Raw genomic sequence first — 21,183 nt, 5'->3', positions numbered from 1 at the left:
AGCCAGCAAGTTTGCTGAACGTGTAACTCCAATAATTACCAAGACCCATTTTTGCTTCCATTAACTACAGCAGGATCTGGCTGCTGCAACATCCCCTCTGCCTCCTTGCCCAAACACACACTTGGAAGACAGGCATGAACAAGTAACCCAGGAGCAACAGGGAATGGTCAGCTTTCAGGTTACATACAAGCAGCACCTGCTAAAAAGGGGGATATCTGCTGTAAGCAAACTCCTGCCTCGTGCTGGAGCCTGAGGATGCTCATGTGGTCTCCCCTCAGCTCAGATGTAAAATAAAACTTTCCCTTCATGTGGATGGGAAGCCAAGACAAACTGGGCTCAACATCACATCAGATGGGCAGGAGGGTGAAGTTAGTTGCTTTCCTTTCTAGGTCCACAGCTGCTGGGTGCAGGGTCTGGCACAGGCTGCTTATATCTAGGGGCAAAATCTCACTAGACTTTCAGTGTGTTTAGTTATTCCAGTGATTTTCTATGACTATGAGAGCCAAGGCTGTGTCCCATGAATGTTAGAACTAGGAACAGGGACACATAGAAGAGAATTTGCAGCTTTCCTCTGGAGAAAAACACCATTCAATTAGCTTTCAGATAGTAGGCACTGCACCAAAGGACAGTAATTTTATCAGCCAGCAGTTTGTTATAAATGTGATTCATGCTCCCATGTATTTATAGCAGGACAATATATTTTTATTTCCAGAGCCAAACAACCAAGAAATATACTTCCAAGTTAACACAGTAATTTAATCTCAAGTTTCATTAGTTCAGCTATCATATGAAACACATGTAAGATATGGGACAATAAACAGGAAACATAATATCTCCATGCCTTCCATCTGTGTAAATAAGCATGTGGGGAGCTTGAAGCTTCACTGCTGTTCTGTTCACAGCAAGTCCTCATGGGTTTGTAATAAAGCCTTCCCTCTCTGCTGCTTCATTTTCTTCCCCACACTGGAGCTTTCCTTATGCCAGTTTCCCATTAATGCTACATTTGCCATCACTCCACTATAGCAGTGTTCCCAGTGGGAGCTTTCCCTATTACCAGCACTATAGCAAACAGCAGTGCCCTTTGCCAGGCAGCCCAAAAAACAGGACCACAGATTTGGCATTGAGAGGGCAGCTCTAGACACCTCTTCACATCCCAAGGGCTACAGTAAAGCCACAGCCTGCCTTGAAATGCTCACATGGCAAGTGACCTTCACCTGCTTGGGACTTCCCTCATCACTTACAGGGAATTGGCTTGACACCACATAAAGCCCTTTCTTGTTTCCAGCTTCCACCACCCTCTTTGCACAGAGAATGAATGGTCTCTTTTGCTTGCAGATAGCCCTTACGCAAATCCAAGACAATCTTTATGTGTTCAGTATCCAACGTTCACCCCTTCTTTCAATTATTGAGGTTTCACACTACACAAGAGAAAGTTCAGGGTTTCTGTTCTTTCTGTTCTGCCTTTATGGCATAATAGGACTCTTAAAATGTGTGTTTTGTTCTGTTCATTTGGTACTGTATTGGCCCATTAATTATGAACCTGAGCTCAACCCCTTCCCTTTCAAATCTGAAGGGAAATCAGTCTGCAGCCTCTCAAAGACCAGGCTTTGGGGTAGGTCTTTTTGACTCATCAGCCTTCACGAGCCCCACTGCTGTTCTCCACAGTCAGTGATACACCAAATCAAAGGGAAAGAGTGCAGCCTGAGCATTTTCAGATGACACCAAGCTTAATGGTGCTGTTGACACACCTCAAGGACACAATGATATCCAGAGGGACCTGGACAAGCTTGAGGAGTGGGCATATGGGAATCATAAATGGTTTAACAAGACCAAGTGCAAGATGCTGCCCCTAGGAGCAACCGCAGTCCAGGCTGGTAGATGAACAGACCAAGAGCAGCCCTGTTGAGAAGGACTTGGAAGTGCTGGTAGGTGAAAGGCTGGACATGACCCCTCCATGTGCACTCACAGCCCAGAAAGCCAATCCTGTCCTGGGCTGCATCCAAAGCAGGGTGGGCAGCAGGTGAGGGAGGGGATTCTGCCCCTCTGCTCCATGCTGGTGTGATCCCACGGTGCACTGAATCCAGCTCTGGGGTCCCAGTACAAGACATGGACCTGTTGAAGTGAGGCCGGAGGAGGCCACCAAGTTGATTGGAGGGATGGAGAACCTCTCCTATGAGGAAAGGTGAAACGAAACCTAAAAAAAGCCAACAGAATTACAGAGATGCTGTGGGTGTCCCATCCCTGGAAGTGTTCATGGCCAGGTTGGATGAGGCTCTGAGCAACCTGGTCTAGTGAAAGCTGTGCCTGCCTATGGCAGGGGGGGTAGAAAAAAAGTTTCCTTCCATTAAGTTTCCTTTCCTTTAAGTTTCCTTCCAACCAAAACCATTCAGTGATTCTATGATTTATTCTATGATGTCTCAGACCCAGTCAAAGTCTCTGATTCACTAAATCCAGGCAGCTACCAAGGACCATCTTCTCACATGCCTGTAACATGACAGAGACAGAGGTGACTCCAAAGGTCTAGCAAAAGACTGCCTCCCCAAAACAGTCAGTGCAAACTAATGGTGCTCCCTACCCAAACCTAACAGCAATGCCTGTGCTTCTGGGCAGCATGTCAGGGTACAGGGCTACTGTGATTGTTTCTGGGCAAAAGCATCAGCAGTACCTAAAACTCGAGTGCTGAAAAGGTTTGGTGAAGTGGTAAGATTTCATCTGTTTCATAAGAAATGACTAAGCCTATTAGTGTATATTTTCACTGAGCACCATGCTTTAGTCTTCTACTTTTCCCCCTCATCTTTTTTAGTGAGTGCTTTTATGTTAGAGTATCAAACAACAAAATAACTCAATGATGGGGAGTTCTGAGAAAATACATTTTCTAAGCTTTTTTTTTTTTTTTCCTGGAAATTCCACCTTAGGAATCTTCTTGCCCTGAAAAAATAAAATACCAGAGACATCAAACATAAGCAATGCCATTTATTGAAGCTTGAAACAAATACGTTACCATAGTTTGCTCTTTAAACCTTGAAATGTTAGAACAAGCTGTGAATGTGCCAAATACACATTTTTCCTGAGCAATCTGTTGAAGCTGATGTGTCTCGGGCTAATATGATAATACAATGATAATATGCCTCTGCACTTAGTACTCTATTCAGTTTTGAGACTAATGACCATCTGGGTTTAGATCATAAATCCACCTTTACCTAAGAATAGTTGTCTCATAATAGCAGTGGCACTGCTCTGTTGAAGGAGTTCATGTTGTCACAGTCTTTTTCCCTAAAGTTTTAAGCTGAGCAACAGTGACGACTGTGCTTCCCTGGGTAGAAAGATTACTTTGATTAATGTCCATAATATAATTTATTCACTTTTTATTAATTTCAAGTGAAATTACAGCTCCCTGAAGAAAACAATGAAGGCAGAAATGGTTTTACTCCATGGTAGCTCTACGGAGCACTGGAAAGGCCAACCCTCACAGTCCTTCTTCCTCCCACCTGCTCTATATCCACTCAGTCAGCTCCCTTCTCCTTAGCCCACATACCTGATTGCCCACTTCTGCTGACCTCTGTGGATAAAAAGTTGCAGGGACCTCTGAGCACAGAAGAGTCCAATCCTGAAGTGAACTTAACTCCGTCCTGCCCAGATCCTGCAAGATGCTTCTGGAAATATAAGAATCATCGGCACTTACCACCACTCTGGGTTGTCTGGCTGTCAGATAATTGCCCTACACAATGCAGCCCGAGGCCAAGCCCTGCCAAATGCCTCCTGAATCAGACGGGACACCTCCACTTCCCCACATGATACAATATTTCTGTGTCCAGTGGAATAAGAACTGCCCAGGTTTCTATTGCTCAAAGGGTCAACAGCCATTCAGGTCCTCAGAAGGACTAAAGCACACTGTGAAGCTTAAAAAGCATCATGTCTGGCATTGGCCAGCAACACCAGAGACATCCATTATTGTTAGAGTGCACATGCACCATTGTAAGTCATCCCCATATTATATAGCACCACATTATTAACAGTGGATTTTATCAGCACCTATAACTGGCGTTATATTGCCATCACAGAGGTTATTAAATCTAACCTTGCCATGCTGCATATTTTGAACTCCCAGAGACTTCAAGTGTAGAAGCGAGCCCTTAGCCAAAGGTCACAAACCTTTGATAAAGGACAATTTGACTTGTGGCCATTATTAGGTTAATACATTACAGCCAGGCCAAGATATTTCTATTAACTTTCATAAGGCTCTGTCTAGAAAGAGGGCTACTGCTAGTCACAGTTCTGTAACCACAGTGACACTTGGATTCATGGCTTTGTGTCTCAATCTGACCTGCATAAAATGTGATGTTTCCCTGTAGTAAAATCTCATGTAACTAGGGAATAAATCTGAGATTTTCTAAATAGAGTGTAGAACCAAGGTGTCAAAATCCCACTGAATTCCAAAGGAATCTAAACATCTGCTCTTGTCCAGCTCTTTTGAAAATGCCCAGCTTTGTTCTAAGGGGCCAGTTGCAGCTCCCTGAAGTTTGTTCTGCCGTTTTCTTCAATAGCAAAACAGATTTCGCTAGTGGTCTCCTAATGCCTGAGGCCTGACCTATGCAGACACTACTCTGGGTCATAAATTCCTGTCCCAGGTGCCCCTCACCCTCATTGTGATCAAGGATTTGCACTGGGGGAAAAGTCTACTGAGAGTGAGGTGATAAAATGCTCTTGTGGACATAAGCTTGCACCACTGTTGGGAGATACTGGATTAAATAATAGTTCTATCACTAACATTGGTGTGAACTACAAAGTTTCCAGTTGCAAGCTGGCCTTCATGCCAGTGGAGTAAAATTGGTTTCAAAATGTAGTATGTGAATTTTCCAGCTGAAATGCTTGCATGCCACATTTGAAGCTGCAAGGAAGGTTTAAGTCTGTAAAGTTGAATTTTGTCATATGAGTTAACATGACATTTGCAAAGCTGTTTAGCTGAGTCAGCTCATCGTTCTTTCCTCTCTTTTTGTAGTTTGTAAAACAACAGAAAGACTTTGGTCTTTAAACTCGAAAGACTCAACTTCAAATTGTCCTTACCTATATGAGTTTAGAGATCTTTTGCTCTCTCACTGTGTGACTCCTTTACTCTTTGTGCCATAAACAGTGGAAATCGTTATAGGGCCAGATCCTCTGTTCAGTAGCAGTAATATTCTTAATCTAAATGGAGTTGACCACTAACATAACACTAGTGGAAGTGAGATGTCAAAAGAAATAGAATACCACCAATAAACCCTTTCCAAAAAGTAAGTGTTGAAGTTGAATTCTTGTTGCAGAGCAACCTGGTACAACCTCTATGCTACATCAGTTTCCTGATAGCTTTATATGTTCTGCTGACTTGTACCATTTGTGTTTGAACACCTGCAGCAATGGAGATTGGCCATAATTAAGACTTGGAAGGCTTGCTTTATCTGATTTCAAATGGCTTTGGACAGTTAATTTTGATGAGGAACTACAAGTGATATATGAGACCTAAAAATGTCACTAGCTGTCTAGTAAAATATCTGCAAACCCAACAATTTCTTTATAATTAAATTATTCTATCAAACAGTCTGTATAAAACTGTCTAAGAGATATTGCTGGCTTCTCTCCTAAATGTGTAAAAAAGACCTGTAGATGTGGCACTTAAGGACATGATTTAGTGGTGGACTTGGCAGTACTGGGTAAGAGGTTGGACTTGTTGATCTTCTTCACCTAAATGATTCTATGACTCCATTAAGGTGGTAGATACAAACAGCTTTGCTTTTATGGTACCAAGAAACGTTAAAACATATTTGGGAACTCAACATCCCATATTTGATGGGGTTTTCAGGTTATGGCAAGACATTTGTAGCAAAAGAAAACTGGCGAGAACAGGCTATGGCTGAGGTATCCTTAAGAGGTTCAATCAAGTACTAAATGAAGTTTTCTTTTCTTCTGAAAAATCCAATGTTTCAATTCAGCCTATCACGAACAGTTATTATAAAACTTTGCTTTTAAATTTATGAAGTGAACAATGACTTTAGAGAAACACTGCCACTTCACCTGGATTCCTAAGAAAGAAAGGCAAGTGGGCACAAAGAGAACTGCCCCATGGTGCAAGTCTGTGTCTGCTGCCCAACTGGCCACCTTCACTAAACACTCTCGAGTAAGCAGTACTGGTGTTTCAAGTTGGTTTCGGAAAAGAGATGGAAGAAAGAATATGTAAAACATTCAATTAAAACAATCAGAAAATTTTTGCAAGCTTGTTTCTAGCACCTATGCATGCCTAAGAAGTACTAGCTGCTGGTACTTTGCAAATTAGGTTACAATTTTTGGACTATTACAGAGAAAAAAAAAGAAGCAGTAAATTAGGACTCATAACCCTAGGCAATGTGTTTTCCGGTTTTGATCACAGATTTCCATTTATGTTGGATGGTTCAGAAAAAAATAAGGAACATAAAACCTGTAAACAGAAGCCCTACTCAAAGATAATAACAGCTAGTGCCAAGCTGCTTGGTTGTTGTTTTCTTGGATTTGAGGTGATTTTCTTCTAGATTTAGTGTAATTTTGTTGTCTGAGGCCTCGCTGATCTCCATATCTTGCTTTGTTACGGATTCGGGGCTGACTACACGTGAAGCAGCACTGAGTCTGTATTGATGACAGCAAGCACTTGCCAATGCCTTTCAGCCTCTGACAGAAGTGAACTGACAGCTGGTCTTTGGTGCAGGGTAGCCCTGTGGTGGAGAAGATGAGAAGAATTAGTTATATTTTGCTGACGCACTCACTGTCCGTAGTTCAAGAATTTTGAACTGCTTTATGCCAGTCCTGTCTGTCAAGGCTCTTATTTATGATAGTTTTCTCTTCCTTTGTATTACAGGTCAGCTTGATCCCCCTGAAATTCTAGGACCTTTTAGTGAACACATGACCTTCTGTCTTGGAAAATGCAGCACTCATTGCTGTTCAGTTAGACTTTACTTTTGCAGCAGATAGAGTGGATCCATGTTTTTCACTTCAACATTTCTGTCGATAAGGACTGCCAGGAACAGCCTAGCAGCAATGACTGGTGAGCCTGGTACTTTTGCATTCTTCTAACTGCATTTGAGATGGGTGCAGTGGGCTGGGAGAGTGATGCAGAGCAAGACAGGGCATGCAGGAGAGGACAAACAAAGCATATGCAACTACATGTTCAGCTTGGCTATGCTTCAATTTCTGCAGCACCAGAATAAGACAGATAGTGGTCCTGTGTGTACTACGGTGCTGACAGGTCTGTGGTAGCTTTAATAAACTGAGATGTGCCAAACTGAGATATTAGAAACTGAGAATCTTCAGCTGTGAGAAGAGAGGGTGTGCAAAAGCAGGGAAACGGTGCATTAGCTGAATGCAAGGCTGTTGTTCAGCAAACGCCTCAGCACTGGAAGTAGGGAAACTTAATGAAAACTAGAATAAAGGCAGATTAAAACAGATAAAAGTGATTCTTTTCACACCAGGTTGTGAGCCTCTGGAACTGTTGTCCTCAGGATACCCAGCCCCAGAGTTGAAATTTAGGGAGGGTATGCTGAGTGAAGCCCCCATAATCCAGGAGGAGATAGTTAGTGACCTGCTATGCCAAGTGGACACTCTGAGTGTCCAAGTGAGTCTATAAGCCCTGATGGGATCCACCCCAGAGTAATAAGGGAACTGGCAAAAGAACTTGCCAAACCACTCTTATTCTGAGTGAGACATAGGTTTGGCTGCATGGAACGGTGTCCTACCCAGTAGGGCATCTTTTGTGCTTTATGGCCCACTCGAGTTTTTTTCACAGAAATACTCTAATAACTAGTGCTAATCTGTGTAGGCAGTATTTATCCGATTCTGTCTTTCTGAACATGAGAGGGACAGGAAATAAGCAGACCAACTCAACACTAGGGCAAAACATGTGCTAAAGATCTATGAACAGCAGCAGGAGTGATGCATCTCTCTCAAGGGTATGTCATATCTGCACTGCCCTCAGGAGTCAAACCCTTGTCTCATTGCCAAATTAGATCCTTACCACTGACTTACTAAGAGTTATGAATCATCTTCCAAAAGGCTTTTGAAGGCTTTTTTAGAAGGACTCTGAGCTGTTGCTGTTCTTACCTGAGGGGACCAGCTGGATACTGCAGTACATAGACTACAGATAAAGATTTGTACCCCTTTTGTAAGCTTCCTCCTTCCCTTACCACCTCTCTTCTGGGCTATTAACCATCTACACCACTGGGCTCCTGGGCCTTTGAACAAGAGAAGTATAGGTCACCCTGAGTCACTTCTCCCCACCTCTTCATTTTGGACAGTCCTACCCTGTTGGACACTGATTTGTCTTGCAGTGTTTCTCTGTAAGAATTTGCTTGCTTGCACTCACTGTCCAGAATCTCCAGTTTCCACAGGGGAATCTATCTTAAGAAACGGCATCTGTTTGGACTCACACTGCATGTCCTTCCACAGTCCTCTGTGCAGCCTGAGTTACCTAAAACAGGCCAATACGAGCAGGTCTATTCATTTAGTCGTGGCATCATAAATTAGGGATGCATGCTCAGAGAACTGCACTCCTCATGGCAACACAAGGCTGTGAGGGCTGGGGAACACAACAGCGTCTTTCTGCCAACAGAGCAGCTGAGCAGCAGCAGGTCAGGCTGACTTGCAAGTACTGAGCCCACAGTACTCAAAAGAAGTTGACAGATTGAGAAGACAGATTCAGTTCCCAGTTTTTGAAGAATCTCAGCACAAATGGAGAGTTTTTGGAAACTGTCTCATGCAGGTGTATTACCATACCTGTACGTTTCCTGCACTCTTGCAGATTGCATTTCTGATGCTCTGTTGGCTTGGCTTTGTCCACACACACATTGTCATCTTCACTTTCATTAGTTTCTGTATTCACACATTTCACAGTTCTTTGCTGAAAGCCCCCTCCACAAGAAACAGTGCACTGAAAGAGAGTAAGTTTAAAATACATAAAAAGATTTTTACATTAAAATTTTGTAATATGCCAATATTTGTGCTGTAATGTGACAGAAGGCTAAAAATGCCGTATGATCCCAAACCAATGACTTTACACTACTATGTATGCTGTGTGCTCTATCCAGACATCTCCATGGTGTACTGTGGTCAGATTTGGCAGCATACAGTAGAAGGGTAAATAGTATAAATATAGCATCTTGGAATGTGTAACAAGGGGGAGAGGACTGTTTTCTACTGAGAAGTGATGATCACTTCTAGAAAATAAGACAGTAGTTAATCAAATTAGTAAAAATTAGGACCTTTTTTGCATCCTGTGTTTTCTCACTATCTAAGTTAAACATGTATAATCATTGCATTGTTATGTCCACAAATGGCCAAGATAAGATTTAAAAAAAAAAGCTCAGTGAAATGTTGTTTCTTTTGTGACATTTACACAGGGGTTACTCTTTCTTTACAACCACAAAAGAACTGCTGGCTGCTTGTTCTAGCTGCATACAGATGGCCATAAAAAAGGAGCATTTTTAAAATATATTTAATTCTTCAGACTTCTAAGAGCATCTGGGATTTCAAATTAATTTTAAGGGTTTTTTCCTCTTCAGATAAATAGTGCCCAGCAAGATAAATTATTCAACAGACAGAGAATGTCAGTTGATGAAGCACCAGAGATGAAGACAAGACTGGTACCTCTCTAATTTTTCTGCAAATTATCCTTGCTCTAATGTATATTTCTGTGCCTAAGAAACAATAGTACTGGTGTGAAGCACATTAAAAGATCTTAGGTACTCTTGCAACAACTTTACATTGATGTTTAAAATCTATTTAATAAAGTAAAATTAATAATTAATACATTATTATGGGATTGATAAATCAGTAAAATAATTGTCATAATTTTTTGCATTCAGGTGCTGATTTTATGCATTTCTCTTCCACATTTAAGTGTTACACTAACTTTACATTACATTGTAGTCATGCCCCATCTAATGGCTTTGTGCCAAAACCATCTCATTAAATTTTCTGTGTTACATAAGTCTCCATTGTTTCCTCACTTGTGGCTCCCGCTTTTACCATTCCTTCAATATCCTATTGTGTTGTGAGGATATTTGTAATGTATGCAGTGTTTATCAGGGAAAACAAAGGGAAAGATTTATTAGAAATACCATTTTCTTTATAAATAAACACGTGTTGCAGATACTGGAAGGTTCCCCAAAGACATGTCCTATATTTGTCAATTAGATTTCCAGGTGTCAAAGTAGAAGGCTATTGGCCAAAACTCAGATTTTCCTTTTGTGTGGGCAAGTCCAATATTCCACAAAGTTGCTTTAGGGATCATCCAACCCCCTGCAATAGCTTGAACAGTGGAAAATTTCAGATGAGCAATGGAAGAATGTAAATGGTTTCTTCTTTTTTATTAGACAAGTTAAAAACCTCAGCCCTTCAACAGCATCTAATATGCAGTAACAAAAAGTAGAAGCTACAATACCTCTCAGCTGAAGGAACAGAGATGGGCTGGCTATGAAATGTTTAGTAATATTTTCAAAAGTTCTTCACTTGTAGTTTCAGCTGTGAATAAAAAGCTACCCTTGTCACAGGCCCTGGGGTTCAAAGACAAGTGGATAATGTGACCAAAAATGGCCAACTCATGACAAAAAACCAAACCAGAAATAGGTCGAATCCTACCGGGCTCCAGGCCTGGTTAATCCACTGTGTACAAGGCTGCCTGTTACAGGATGCAGTGGCATTGGGTCTTTTGGTCCAGTCACAGTGCCCTTCTTCTGGGCAGTAGATGTGTCGCTTTTGCTGGCCACCACCACATGTTCTCGAACACTAACAAAAGAGGGACACAGAGAGAAGTGGGAATGGGTAACAACACAAAAACAGACCATAAAGACAGCTGGAAATGTTCATTCAGAAATGCCGAGACACAGGTAACAAGAACCCTGGGTCACTGACCCATGGGATTTGGGATTTGGAAAGTTGTACAGGCCAGCCTGCACATCAAGTCCTAAAGTCTAGGCATAAAGAAAAGCCCTGCATGGAGACATTTCATCCTATGCTTGGAAGCAGACAGGAAATAAGCTGTTACTTGGGGAAAAGCTGCTCCTTACATGTATTATTGTGAGGACTATAGGACAGCATGGAAGTTGCTACACAGAACAGGCAACACAGAATTGCTCATCAGTAGCTGGCACCAGTAGCTTCTCTAACAAGAATGAGATTGGAAGTCACATGTCTGCAGGATTAATCTGTAATACTTACTGAAGACAGAACAAGTTCATGAGATGCAGCATCTCATTTTTATGAGGTGGTTTGGGACATTAAAATTCACTCAGTCCATACAATAAATGACCTATTTGGCAATAAAAGTGTCTACTTTTATTATATATACACTATATATATAAAAAATATATACACTACAGAGACAGTGGCCTAAGTTATTTTTTAACCATTCTTCTGTCCACATTCCAGTATTACTTATTCACTGAATTTTTATTATTTTTTCACTTGGTCTGCAGCAGAGCCTGCTTGAAATACACGAAGTATTTCACACTGTGGCATGAAACAAGATGCCAGATATACTTTAAGTAATGCATTGTTCCTGTTCTAAAAGCAATTGCATCCTGTCCTACAAGCAACTGTATCCCTATGGACAGAGTACTCTGTCTGACATCTGATAAATGAACCTTTCAAATCCAATTCTATCCAGTGTCCTTAGCATGAGGACAACTGCCAGGGTTTGACAAGTGGGTTTTTTTAATAAATTTAAGTGGCAAACAGGTGCAATCATTTGGCTATTTTTATTTTTCTGACCCTTGCTGATTACTCTGACAGAAATCACACATCCTGGTGTTCTCCTTCTTGCAAGTGTATTTTGTCAGTGTCTTGCAAAGAACAATGTGACCACCTCCCTTGAAATGCAAAAGTGTCAGGTCCAGAGGGCTGTAAACATCATGGTGCTGCCTCCAGAGCTGATTTTAGTGGGAGTAAACATTAAAATGTAATCAGAACATGTGCTTTAGCTGACACAAATACGTTCCTGGCTGCCTATGAGTTCATTGGAACAGATTTATATTACAAAGGGACCCAAAAGTCAGATAGATTTTTCTTATGTCTGGCTTAAGCTTCCAGCTCTATAAAATTTCAGCCCAAAAGCTGAAGGGAAAGGAAGACCTTAAATTCACTATCATGAGAAAGCAACATTAAAATGGCAGCAAAAGAAATTAACCTAAATGAACCACATTTACTGATCCAATAGCATAGCTAAAACAAATCTTCTTCCAGGCTATCTACTACTCTCTTTCAAGGCATGGTGATTTACAGCTCCGGTTGTGTATCGCATGTATCACAAGAATGATTCTGGGAAGTCTGACAAATGCCTATGCTAATTCTTGCTGTAACCACACACAAGGACTGCAGAGTGGTACACACCAGCTGCGTTGTCTTCCTTTGAGCACAAGTTTACCCAACAGCAAGGGATCTGACAATCACTGTTACCTGACTGGTAATTGCTCATTCCCAAAGCTTCTTTTTAAGGACAATACCTCATCCCAGGGCTCCACATGCCACTGCAAGCAAGGCTCTGTGTTACACCTAGTGCTGAGTTGTGGTTTATATCCGAGTAACTGGCAATGGAAAGGCCTGAGAAGTCGCTTTTCACGGACATCAATGCAGTGAACGTCTCGGGTCTTGAAGCCACCACTGCAGTTCGCAGAGCACTGCACGCAAAACAGAAAGAGGCACATCTCCAAGTGACGCTCTGCTGAGGGGCTGTACCTCCCCCAGTCACAGAGCAGCAGGACAGCCTGAGCTCTGAGAACCCTGAACAGAGGGAATTTCCAGTTTACCATAACAAGAATCTGTTGTAAGGCTTAAACACTGTGGGTCTCATCACGGCAAATTGGAACGCGCCGTGTAAGTATTTCCCTTCCTTCACTGCCATGTCCATTAATGACATGGGTGTGTATTTAATTGGGAAATCTTGACAATTATTTCAAAAATGTCACAGTGAAAGAGTCATAATGCAACAAATACAAAAAAATGAATTCTGTATGCAAGGAGAATGTCAGTTCCTTAATTGTTTCTGAAGGAGGGAAGGAGGGAGTAGCAGTTCCCACCCTCACCTTCCTTGCTGCTCCAAGCCACCAAGAGGTTCCATACCCCAAGAGCAGCCTGGGCGTGAGAGAATGAGAAAGAAGAGAGGCACCCTGAGCCTCATTCATAGCCTGGGAAATCACTTCTCAGCTTAGAGGTCTGCCGGGGAGCTAAGCGAGCCCTTCCAGCCTCCTATTTCTCTCTGGAGCTTGCTCAAAGGCCTCATGCGGCATCACCAGGTCGTGTCCCCAGACACCAAAGGTGAGGAACTCTCCTGTTGTTGAGGAAGATGTGAATTTTCTATTCAAAGGATAAGGAAAAATACACATTTTGACTTCCTCCAGAATTAAAGCCAATTCCAACTACACCACTGAGTAACCTCAGATCAGCTTTCACCTTTACCACCATGCTGCAGTAGCTGTTCTCCTTTGCATAAATAACCATTCTTCAGTTGAGCAAAGAATTTAAACATAATACCTCCCATGGGAGATGAAGAATGGATGGGGAAGGAATCCATACTCTTGTCCATGGGAGTTTCTGTCCCTCTGGATAGAAAGAGTGGACAGAAGTGACTGTAAAAAAATGAGTACAACAGCCCCAAAATGTGTGGAAGTGATACCTAGTATTAAACTCAGACTGTAAGATCTAATCTGAAGCACCTTTCTTTTAGGGAAGGGGAGAATTAGATGAGAGCAAAGGAACAGAAAAAGCTCTACTACACTAGCAGGGGAATATAGCCATCTTGATATGATACGGTGCCTTAAAAATATTGGAAATGAGTAACAAAAAACAATTTCACATGTAAAGCAAACAGAAGCTAGTCATTTTTATATATTAAATTGTAATTAGGTTGCCTGTCTAGTTCAATTTACAGAAAATAAGGGTGAGTAACACAGTAGAAATCTGTTAGGAAAAGCCTTTTGCTTTAAACTGTTTTCACAATTGGACTGACACATAAAAATTTGTGTGCCGTAGTATTTTATCATTAAGCCTTATTTCTACCTACTTTTTTTGACATAACTATCATTCACTTCTTGCAAGAGTAGTGACATTTATGAAGAAAAAGTGAAGGTGAAACATGCCCTACTGCAAATGGAACTGCACAGTGTCTATGTATCATTTAAAATTAATTTTGAAGGCTTAAATGTAGTTATGTAAAGCCTTGGCCTTTCCTGAACTTCCCAAATAGGCATGTAATTCCTGTACGAATCAATTCTATGTCAAAGAGCTTAATAATATAGCACAGGTTTTGTAACTATAATCTTTTCTTTGTACGAATCTGCCCTCTAGCCCAGTGGCAACAACCTTGTCCACAAAAATGATATGTACTGAAAAAGAGTGAGACATCTCTCTTTATTAAATCAATGTTAAATCAAACACAATTCCTTGGGCTTCACTTACCAGCCTGGACACTATTCTGTCCTTTGACCAGCCCGTGTGTACACAACTAGGATCAAACAGGACCCTACACATAGCAGGCATTCTCCTCAGTACAATGTTCTTTCATTTTTTAAATGTAAAAATTAGAGATTAAATGGATGGGGAACAGATCATGTCACATAAGAGATAATATATGGTGACAAGGGTGAATAGGAACATGACAACTCCCTCCTCCAAATTCCCACTGCTTCTTAAAATTAGGAGATGCCTCTGGAGGCAGAGATCAAAAAGACGCCACAACCAAATATGTACAGCTTTGCCGTATGATCTCCATAGAACATGAACAGTGAGTCCTGCTTTGGTGTAGGATGCAAGAGTTAATGAGCACAGCCCACCACAGGAAGAACAAAATCGACAGCAGATGTGTACGTAGATATAACTTGGTCAGGAAATCAGAAAATTACTGCTGAATGGTCAACTGGGAACCATGTGTGCATTACCACTGAGTAAATAATTGCTTTAAAAATTAAGTACTTAGAATTTCCTACTCACTGAAATTTGCAAGCTTACTGTTCACACACAGCTCTGAATGAAGTTACCTTGCTCCAATTTCCTGTTTTCCAGCTAGCACACGGGCGGAGATAACATTTTCTTGCAGGATCAGGTTTTTTGATGTGCTGACAACGAGATGTGTTCCTGCTGCTGCACTCCACCAGTCTCCAGAAAGCCCCCATTCCACAGGTGGTGGAGCACTGCAGAAGGGTAAGAGGAAAGCCCAGGGGAAAACTCAACATCAGTACATCATTTAGCAACAATCCTGGAACCTAAGTATCTAGAGCCGTTTTAGGTGACCTAGGTTGCCTGGGAAACTCAAAAGAAGACTTCAAACTCATCTGAATTTTATTTAATGTTCTGAAAGAGAGTTTTCTATTGCTTTGTTAAGACAGTATCAATTCTGATGTATACTAAGCAATGCTCTTTGGCAAACTCCTGCTTACTGAGACACTCTAAATCTGTATCAGCTGTTCCACAGTTTTCTTTTGTTATCTTTGGAGATCCAATGTACAGTGTAATTGCATCCAATCTCCAGCATTGCTCCTTCCCTATCCCTAATATTCCTCGTGAGATAATCAGCAAATTAAGAACATGATGCTGAAAATCTTAAATAAAACATGGGAGAATGTACAGGAAAAAGATTTTTTAAAATTATTAATTCAGGAAATTATGGAGTGTTATCAAAATTTGGAGGATTTTGGTGTCTGAGGTAAGAGAATACCGATTATTCCAGTCCAGATCCAAAAAATGCACACTCCTCAAAAAAAAGTCAAACACTGTCATTGTATTCTAAAGCAGGAAGGGGTAAAGAGTGGCTGGAGACATCCATTTACCTCTTTCTCCCTTAAAAAGGCAGAGACAGTGAACAACTATACATATAGAATCAAATCCAACACACACCAAGCAACCTGTAGTGGACATGAGAAACAGCATAAATAATCAGCAAAATGATGCAGAAAGCAACCACTATTGTTTGGTTTGAACTCCTTTTGTGGAAGTGGGAAAGCTGAGTAAGTGTTCTTGGAAAAATAAGGAAACCTAAGCTGAAGATGAGGCAGGAAAAATATCAACATTGAAGACGTGGAGATTCCTAGAACATGTGTACAAGGGTCCTGTTAAAGGAAAATGCATACCACTGTTCAGTTTTGCCTAGTGACATATCTATCCAGGACAATTTCTCTGCCTGAGAAGATGGACTGCCCTTGTCTTGCTTGCTGACTGTTTGATGGTTTTCTCAGCTCTGCTATGCCAGTCTGACAACACTAAGACTTTACTGAAGGGGTGCTCAGTCTTTGACCAAAGCCCCAGTCTGAGCACACATGAGAAGATCAAACACAGCTCCAGGGATGGTGCTGGATAGATCATACTTATTAAAGCTTTATAATCTTGTCTGAGGAAAGTGAAATACAGCAGGATTCTTTCAAAAGCTGCTGTGTGCAGGTACAGATTCAAGATGCATGATGCTCCAAACAGTGCAACATAAAGCACATTTCAGCATAAAGCCTTAGCTTTCTTGACTGCTGTTTGATGCTACATAAAGGAGACAGATTGCTCTGAAGTTTGTGAAGACTTACTGCTTTTCCCTTTTGTCATTTGGGAACCAAGATACCCTCTTGTCACAGTAGATGTCTATTACAGGGGTAGAAAGTGCAGGTGACTTTTCATGACCAACAGCAGAGGTGCAGAATGAGCAGGTCTGGTGCTAATGGGATATCTTTGGTACCCTGAAAAACTGTAGTTAAGTGGTCCTCGTTGATTCAGTGTCAAAATGAATTGATACTTCAAACATAGTCCTGGCAGGGCTCTGTCCAAAGCCAGGTTCTCTTCAGTATTTTCATTAACTAACAGAATAACGAAAGACAGCATGTGTTTAAAACATTTGCAGATAATGACAAGTTGGGAGAATTGCCAAAAATGTTGAAATCTGAATTCAAAGACACCTCACCACATTAAAAACTATAAGAAAACAGTGAAATTCAAAAAATACATGCAAAATACTGCATTTAGGGAAAACTTTTAATGCATATCTATATATATATATATATACACACACACACATATACATATATATATATATATCTCCCAAACATAACTGAGAACATCTGACATCTGCTGATCCAGAAATACTGTCTTAAGGGACCCAGGGTTTACAATGGACAACAAATTCAATAAGTGGAAGTGAGATGGTTACAAAACAAGACAAATCTGATTCCAGCATTCAAAAAGACAGTAATAAATAAAATGGGAGCAATTATTCCATTTTATATGCCATGTGTCAGATGGGGCCACAATGAATGCCACTGATGAAGAAATATGTGATGAAACTGAAGCAAGTCCAGATGAGAACAACAAAGTCATCAGATATTTAGAAAACATAAGGAAAATCTGAAAAGAATTTAGAAATTGGACTTCAAAACAGTTATTAAGAAGAAAATTTTCCTCCACAGTCTGCATATAAAAAAAGGGACTCTTCATTTCCAGTACAGAAGATTTTGGCTATGTATAAGGAAAATATTTCTAAGGTGGATAATGAACGACCAGGACAGACTGCAGCAACTCTATGTTAGACCTCTGCTCAGGCTGTGGTGGGCTTGGGGGTACAACCTTTCCCCTGAAATTCTCTTGGCAGACTCTTTCACCCAAGCAGATCTAAATGCAGCTGTTCAGGCATGTGCAGGAGGAAATGCTTCACCTATCTCACTAGAACAAGGGAAGCTAAGGCCATTTTCACCCATTTCATGGGAAGACACAAGTGAAACTTCAAACTGCCATCAAGAACACACGTCCTGAACAACCACTGATGTGGTGGTGACAGAGCCTGCTCTTCCTCAGGGGTCTTACCCACTGGCTGCATCTAGACAGAGGACACCAACACTATCTCAGTGGTCTAGATGTGCCTCCACTGCCATGGGATACACATGGGTCATCACTTGCTGTCCCTGCATTTCTGCAATTCTATAATTTTGAATCACTCCAGGCAGAGCCAAGGGCAAGCAGGTACAGAGAAACGGACCTTCTCCATCAATACTGAGACAGAGGCAGATCAGTTCAAGGAGTTTTCCAGATCTGACCCTGTTTAGCTTGGTAAAAAAGGCCTTAGAAGGATGAGATAATTAGTTCAGATACTGAAGTCTTTCACTTTAGGTACCATGATTTCAGACATATAAAATCCATTCACATAAAAGGAACTCTGTTTACATAAAAACAAAATTTTACAGTGGGAAGTATATTAAATAAAAGTCTGTAATATATGGCCAGGCCCACTGTTGACTATATTCACTCTATGTAAGCAATCTAGATATCCCAAGTCACTAACTCTTTAGTGTCAAGTATTTTATATGAATGTATTATATTGATTTCAGATAATCTCAACCAACTGCTTCATTTCAGCAGTGGTTCAGTCAGCTGTTCACACTCTCAATTTCTGACAAGCTAAAAACAACTTACCTCACTCCAGTTGCCTACTATCCAGTAGGCATCACCAGGCAAACTGTTGGATGCTATTACACGGCTGTTTTCTGTGGCATTCACTAAAACACCCTCAGATGTTGCACTTTGGTTCCTCAGAGCGTGCTCAAGAGCTGAGGATTGTGTGCTGGTAGTTACTGTGTCAGGCAGCTTTGCTTCTTTTCTGTTGTCAGTCTGGTCTCTTGGTACATGTCCAAGCACTGTAGGTGTTTCTGCAACTGGTGCTTGTGGGGTTGTTACTTCTACAACAGGCACACCAACCTGCAGGCTGATATAGTTTGCTGTTGTTGGAAATGCCATCCCTTGTGCTGCTCTGCTAACAGGAAGGAGCAAAGAAGGGTCTTGGTGGTGAGATGCTGGTAGGGACTGGGGAGTCACGCTCTCATTTTGAAGGAGAGGAGAGACAGTGTCTAGGGTTGTGTTTCTGGTTCTGATTTCAGAATTGAGTTCTGTGCTGTAAAAGAGATCAGTTGGTTTCTTGCTGACTCCAAGAGGCCCATCAATGTCATCAGATTCTTCGGTTAAGTAATCATAGCTGGAAGTTATTTCTGGATTACTAGTAAACGAGGAAACAGGAGTGTCCTCACTTCTGTGCATCTCACTCTCTGTAGTAGAAACTGGCTCACTTTCAGAAGTATTTTCAGAAGGCCTTATAATTTCAGTACTTAAGCTGTTATGAAGAGGCCATGAAGTAGTATTTTGATATGAACTGTTTTCAGTAGAAACAACTGGATAATTGTAAACATCATTCGGTCCAGCAAAATTTTGTAATGTTCTGTTGGCTGTTCCCTCTTTTTCTGAGATATTACCCAGACCAGAGGATGTAGGTAAACTGGGAGTTACACTTTCAGGCTTGGGTGTTTTTGTTGTTGTGTAGGACCTTGGGCTTGGTCTGAGAATCCTGCCAGGAAGATTCCGTTTGGAATTAGTAGTTGTTTTTCTAATTATGATCTTGCCTCTTCTGGGTGCCAGTGGGGGCATCAGGAACCTTCCAGCAGAAGGGCATTGCTGAAGACCACACAGGGCCTTAGAGTTTGGTCTTTTGGAACTATCACATGGCTCATCGTTATTTTTGGCACAAGTGACATTACGAGTCCTTATTCCACCACCACAGGTAACTGTGCACTGCAAGGGAAATAGAATTAATATACAACCCCTCTTTGTTCTGCTGCACATATCAATAAGTATCAGATGACTTGTTTATAATAAAGAAGCATCATTACAAATAATGATTTACAAAGCTTTTCTTGAAAAACAAGTGTTTCATTCTAGTGATGTTCTGCTATCATGGAGTTCTTTCCAAATTTTAAGAACAGTAAATGTCACCTTGAGGAAACAGCAGTGAAAAAAAGACTACACAATAAAGGCAAAATATAAAAGTAATACAACAGATTTTGATTCCTTCATTGAGTCACAATAGTCATTTAGCCAACACTTTTTCCACCAGGGTTATTAAAAAAACAGACTAAAAACCTGCAATCAAACCTGCATCTGACTGGCTTGGTGCTGCTCACAGTGCCCCAAACCTGCTGTGATGATCCATGCAGCTCACAGACCCTTGTTGACTTTATGAAATAGATTTTTCATTTAGTCATGGTGCAACCACCAAGTGCTGTCAGAGCTGCTAGCACGTCCCTCCTCAGTTACAGACTACTGAAAGTAATTAACCTATCTGGCTTCTATTTAAATGGGAGCACTGCTGTGTATAAAGGATGCCGGAGGCTAAAGTGACCCAGTTTTTCTGTGATGTTTTTCACCCTCAGACCCGCAGGCATAGCCATGCCTTCAGCAGCTGTTGCTCCATTAAGGACTTTTGAAATCACACCTCTCTGGTGGCTGGATAGCTGGTTGAGTATGAGGGCAGATATAACAACCAACCTACTGGAGAAATTCTTCCTATGATGTGAGGGAGCCTGACCAGCTGACTCAGGGGGTTTATAACCAGGTGCCCGACATAAAGTGATGAACACTCCTTTTGTCAGCACTGTAATGCCCCTGGCACATCTAATTTTTTTTTTTAGAGCTGGTTTAGGTCACAGGGCAGTAAAATACCAATGATCTTGTGTTACTGGGGCACCCTTTGTTGTTCACACCTGTAAAATAACATCAGCTCTGCAGCAACAGCAGCAGGGAAGCAAGCAGAGTAGCCTCACAGTAGGTAGGTTCATTAGCTATTCTGTCTGGTCTCCTTGCACTTCCAGACGAATAGCATGTTCAATTATTCAGAGCTGTGCAAATTCACCTCAGCTGCAGTCAGGCCTCTGAAGTTATTCAGGAAAGGATTTTGATTATTGAGGAAAACAACAACAACTAACACTATGTTCCTTCTTAAACAGAAATACAACTCACTTACTTTGTCAGACTTTGCCAGTTGTATGATTTGTAGTAGCATTCAAGGAAATTAAAAAGGAATATCCAACCTTATTAACTTTTCCAGGTAATGTCTTCTCCCAGAATTAGGTTCGAAAATCTCTGCTTTAGATTACAGCCATGTACTAAAAAGAGATTTCAGAATGGCTACAACACTCTATCCTCATTATGTGCCTAATTAAGTATGTTTAATTTATAAGACACAGATCAGTTTCGAGCAATGGGAAATTTTACCTGTGTAAATCTCTGTCTTACATTCACCAGTGAGGAATATTCTGCAGTTACAAATTTCCTGACAATCCTATCATTTGTGCAGGTGAAGTAGTCTGTCCTACACTTCCTCTCTAGTTTCTACAGATGTAG

At 41.2% G+C, this 21,183-nt stretch overlaps 1 protein-coding gene across 1 annotated transcript in view; it reads right to left on the bottom strand.

The window, feature by feature from the left end:
• Nucleotides 1–2,976: 2,976 nt before the first annotated feature.
• The window catches only part of ADAMTS12 (ADAM metallopeptidase with thrombospondin type 1 motif 12), a 140,230-nt gene continuing 122,023 nt past the window's right edge, over nucleotides 2,977–21,183 (bottom strand). Inside the window, exons 19-24 of the mRNA XM_050329514.1 lie at nucleotides 18,430–19,575; nucleotides 15,027–15,179; nucleotides 12,498–12,671; nucleotides 10,636–10,782; nucleotides 8,773–8,926; nucleotides 2,977–6,719 (exon numbers count right to left, since the gene is read on the bottom strand). Of these exons, the coding sequence (XP_050185471.1) occupies nucleotides 6,484–6,719; nucleotides 8,773–8,926; nucleotides 10,636–10,782; nucleotides 12,498–12,671; nucleotides 15,027–15,179; nucleotides 18,430–19,575 (2,010 nt within the window). The 3' untranslated portion in view covers nucleotides 2,977–6,483. The remainder of the gene's footprint in view (nucleotides 6,720–8,772; nucleotides 8,927–10,635; nucleotides 10,783–12,497; nucleotides 12,672–15,026; nucleotides 15,180–18,429; nucleotides 19,576–21,183) is intronic.

The sequence above is a fragment of the Myiozetetes cayanensis genome, unplaced genomic scaffold (assembly GCF_022539395.1).
Source record: "Myiozetetes cayanensis isolate MyiCay16 unplaced genomic scaffold, myiCay2020 scf4, whole genome shotgun sequence".
NCBI classification, from domain to species: domain Eukaryota; kingdom Metazoa; phylum Chordata; class Aves; order Passeriformes; family Tyrannidae; genus Myiozetetes; species Myiozetetes cayanensis.
The sequence above is the reverse complement of the archived record's forward strand: the minus strand, read 5'-3'. Positions and strand labels throughout refer to the sequence as shown.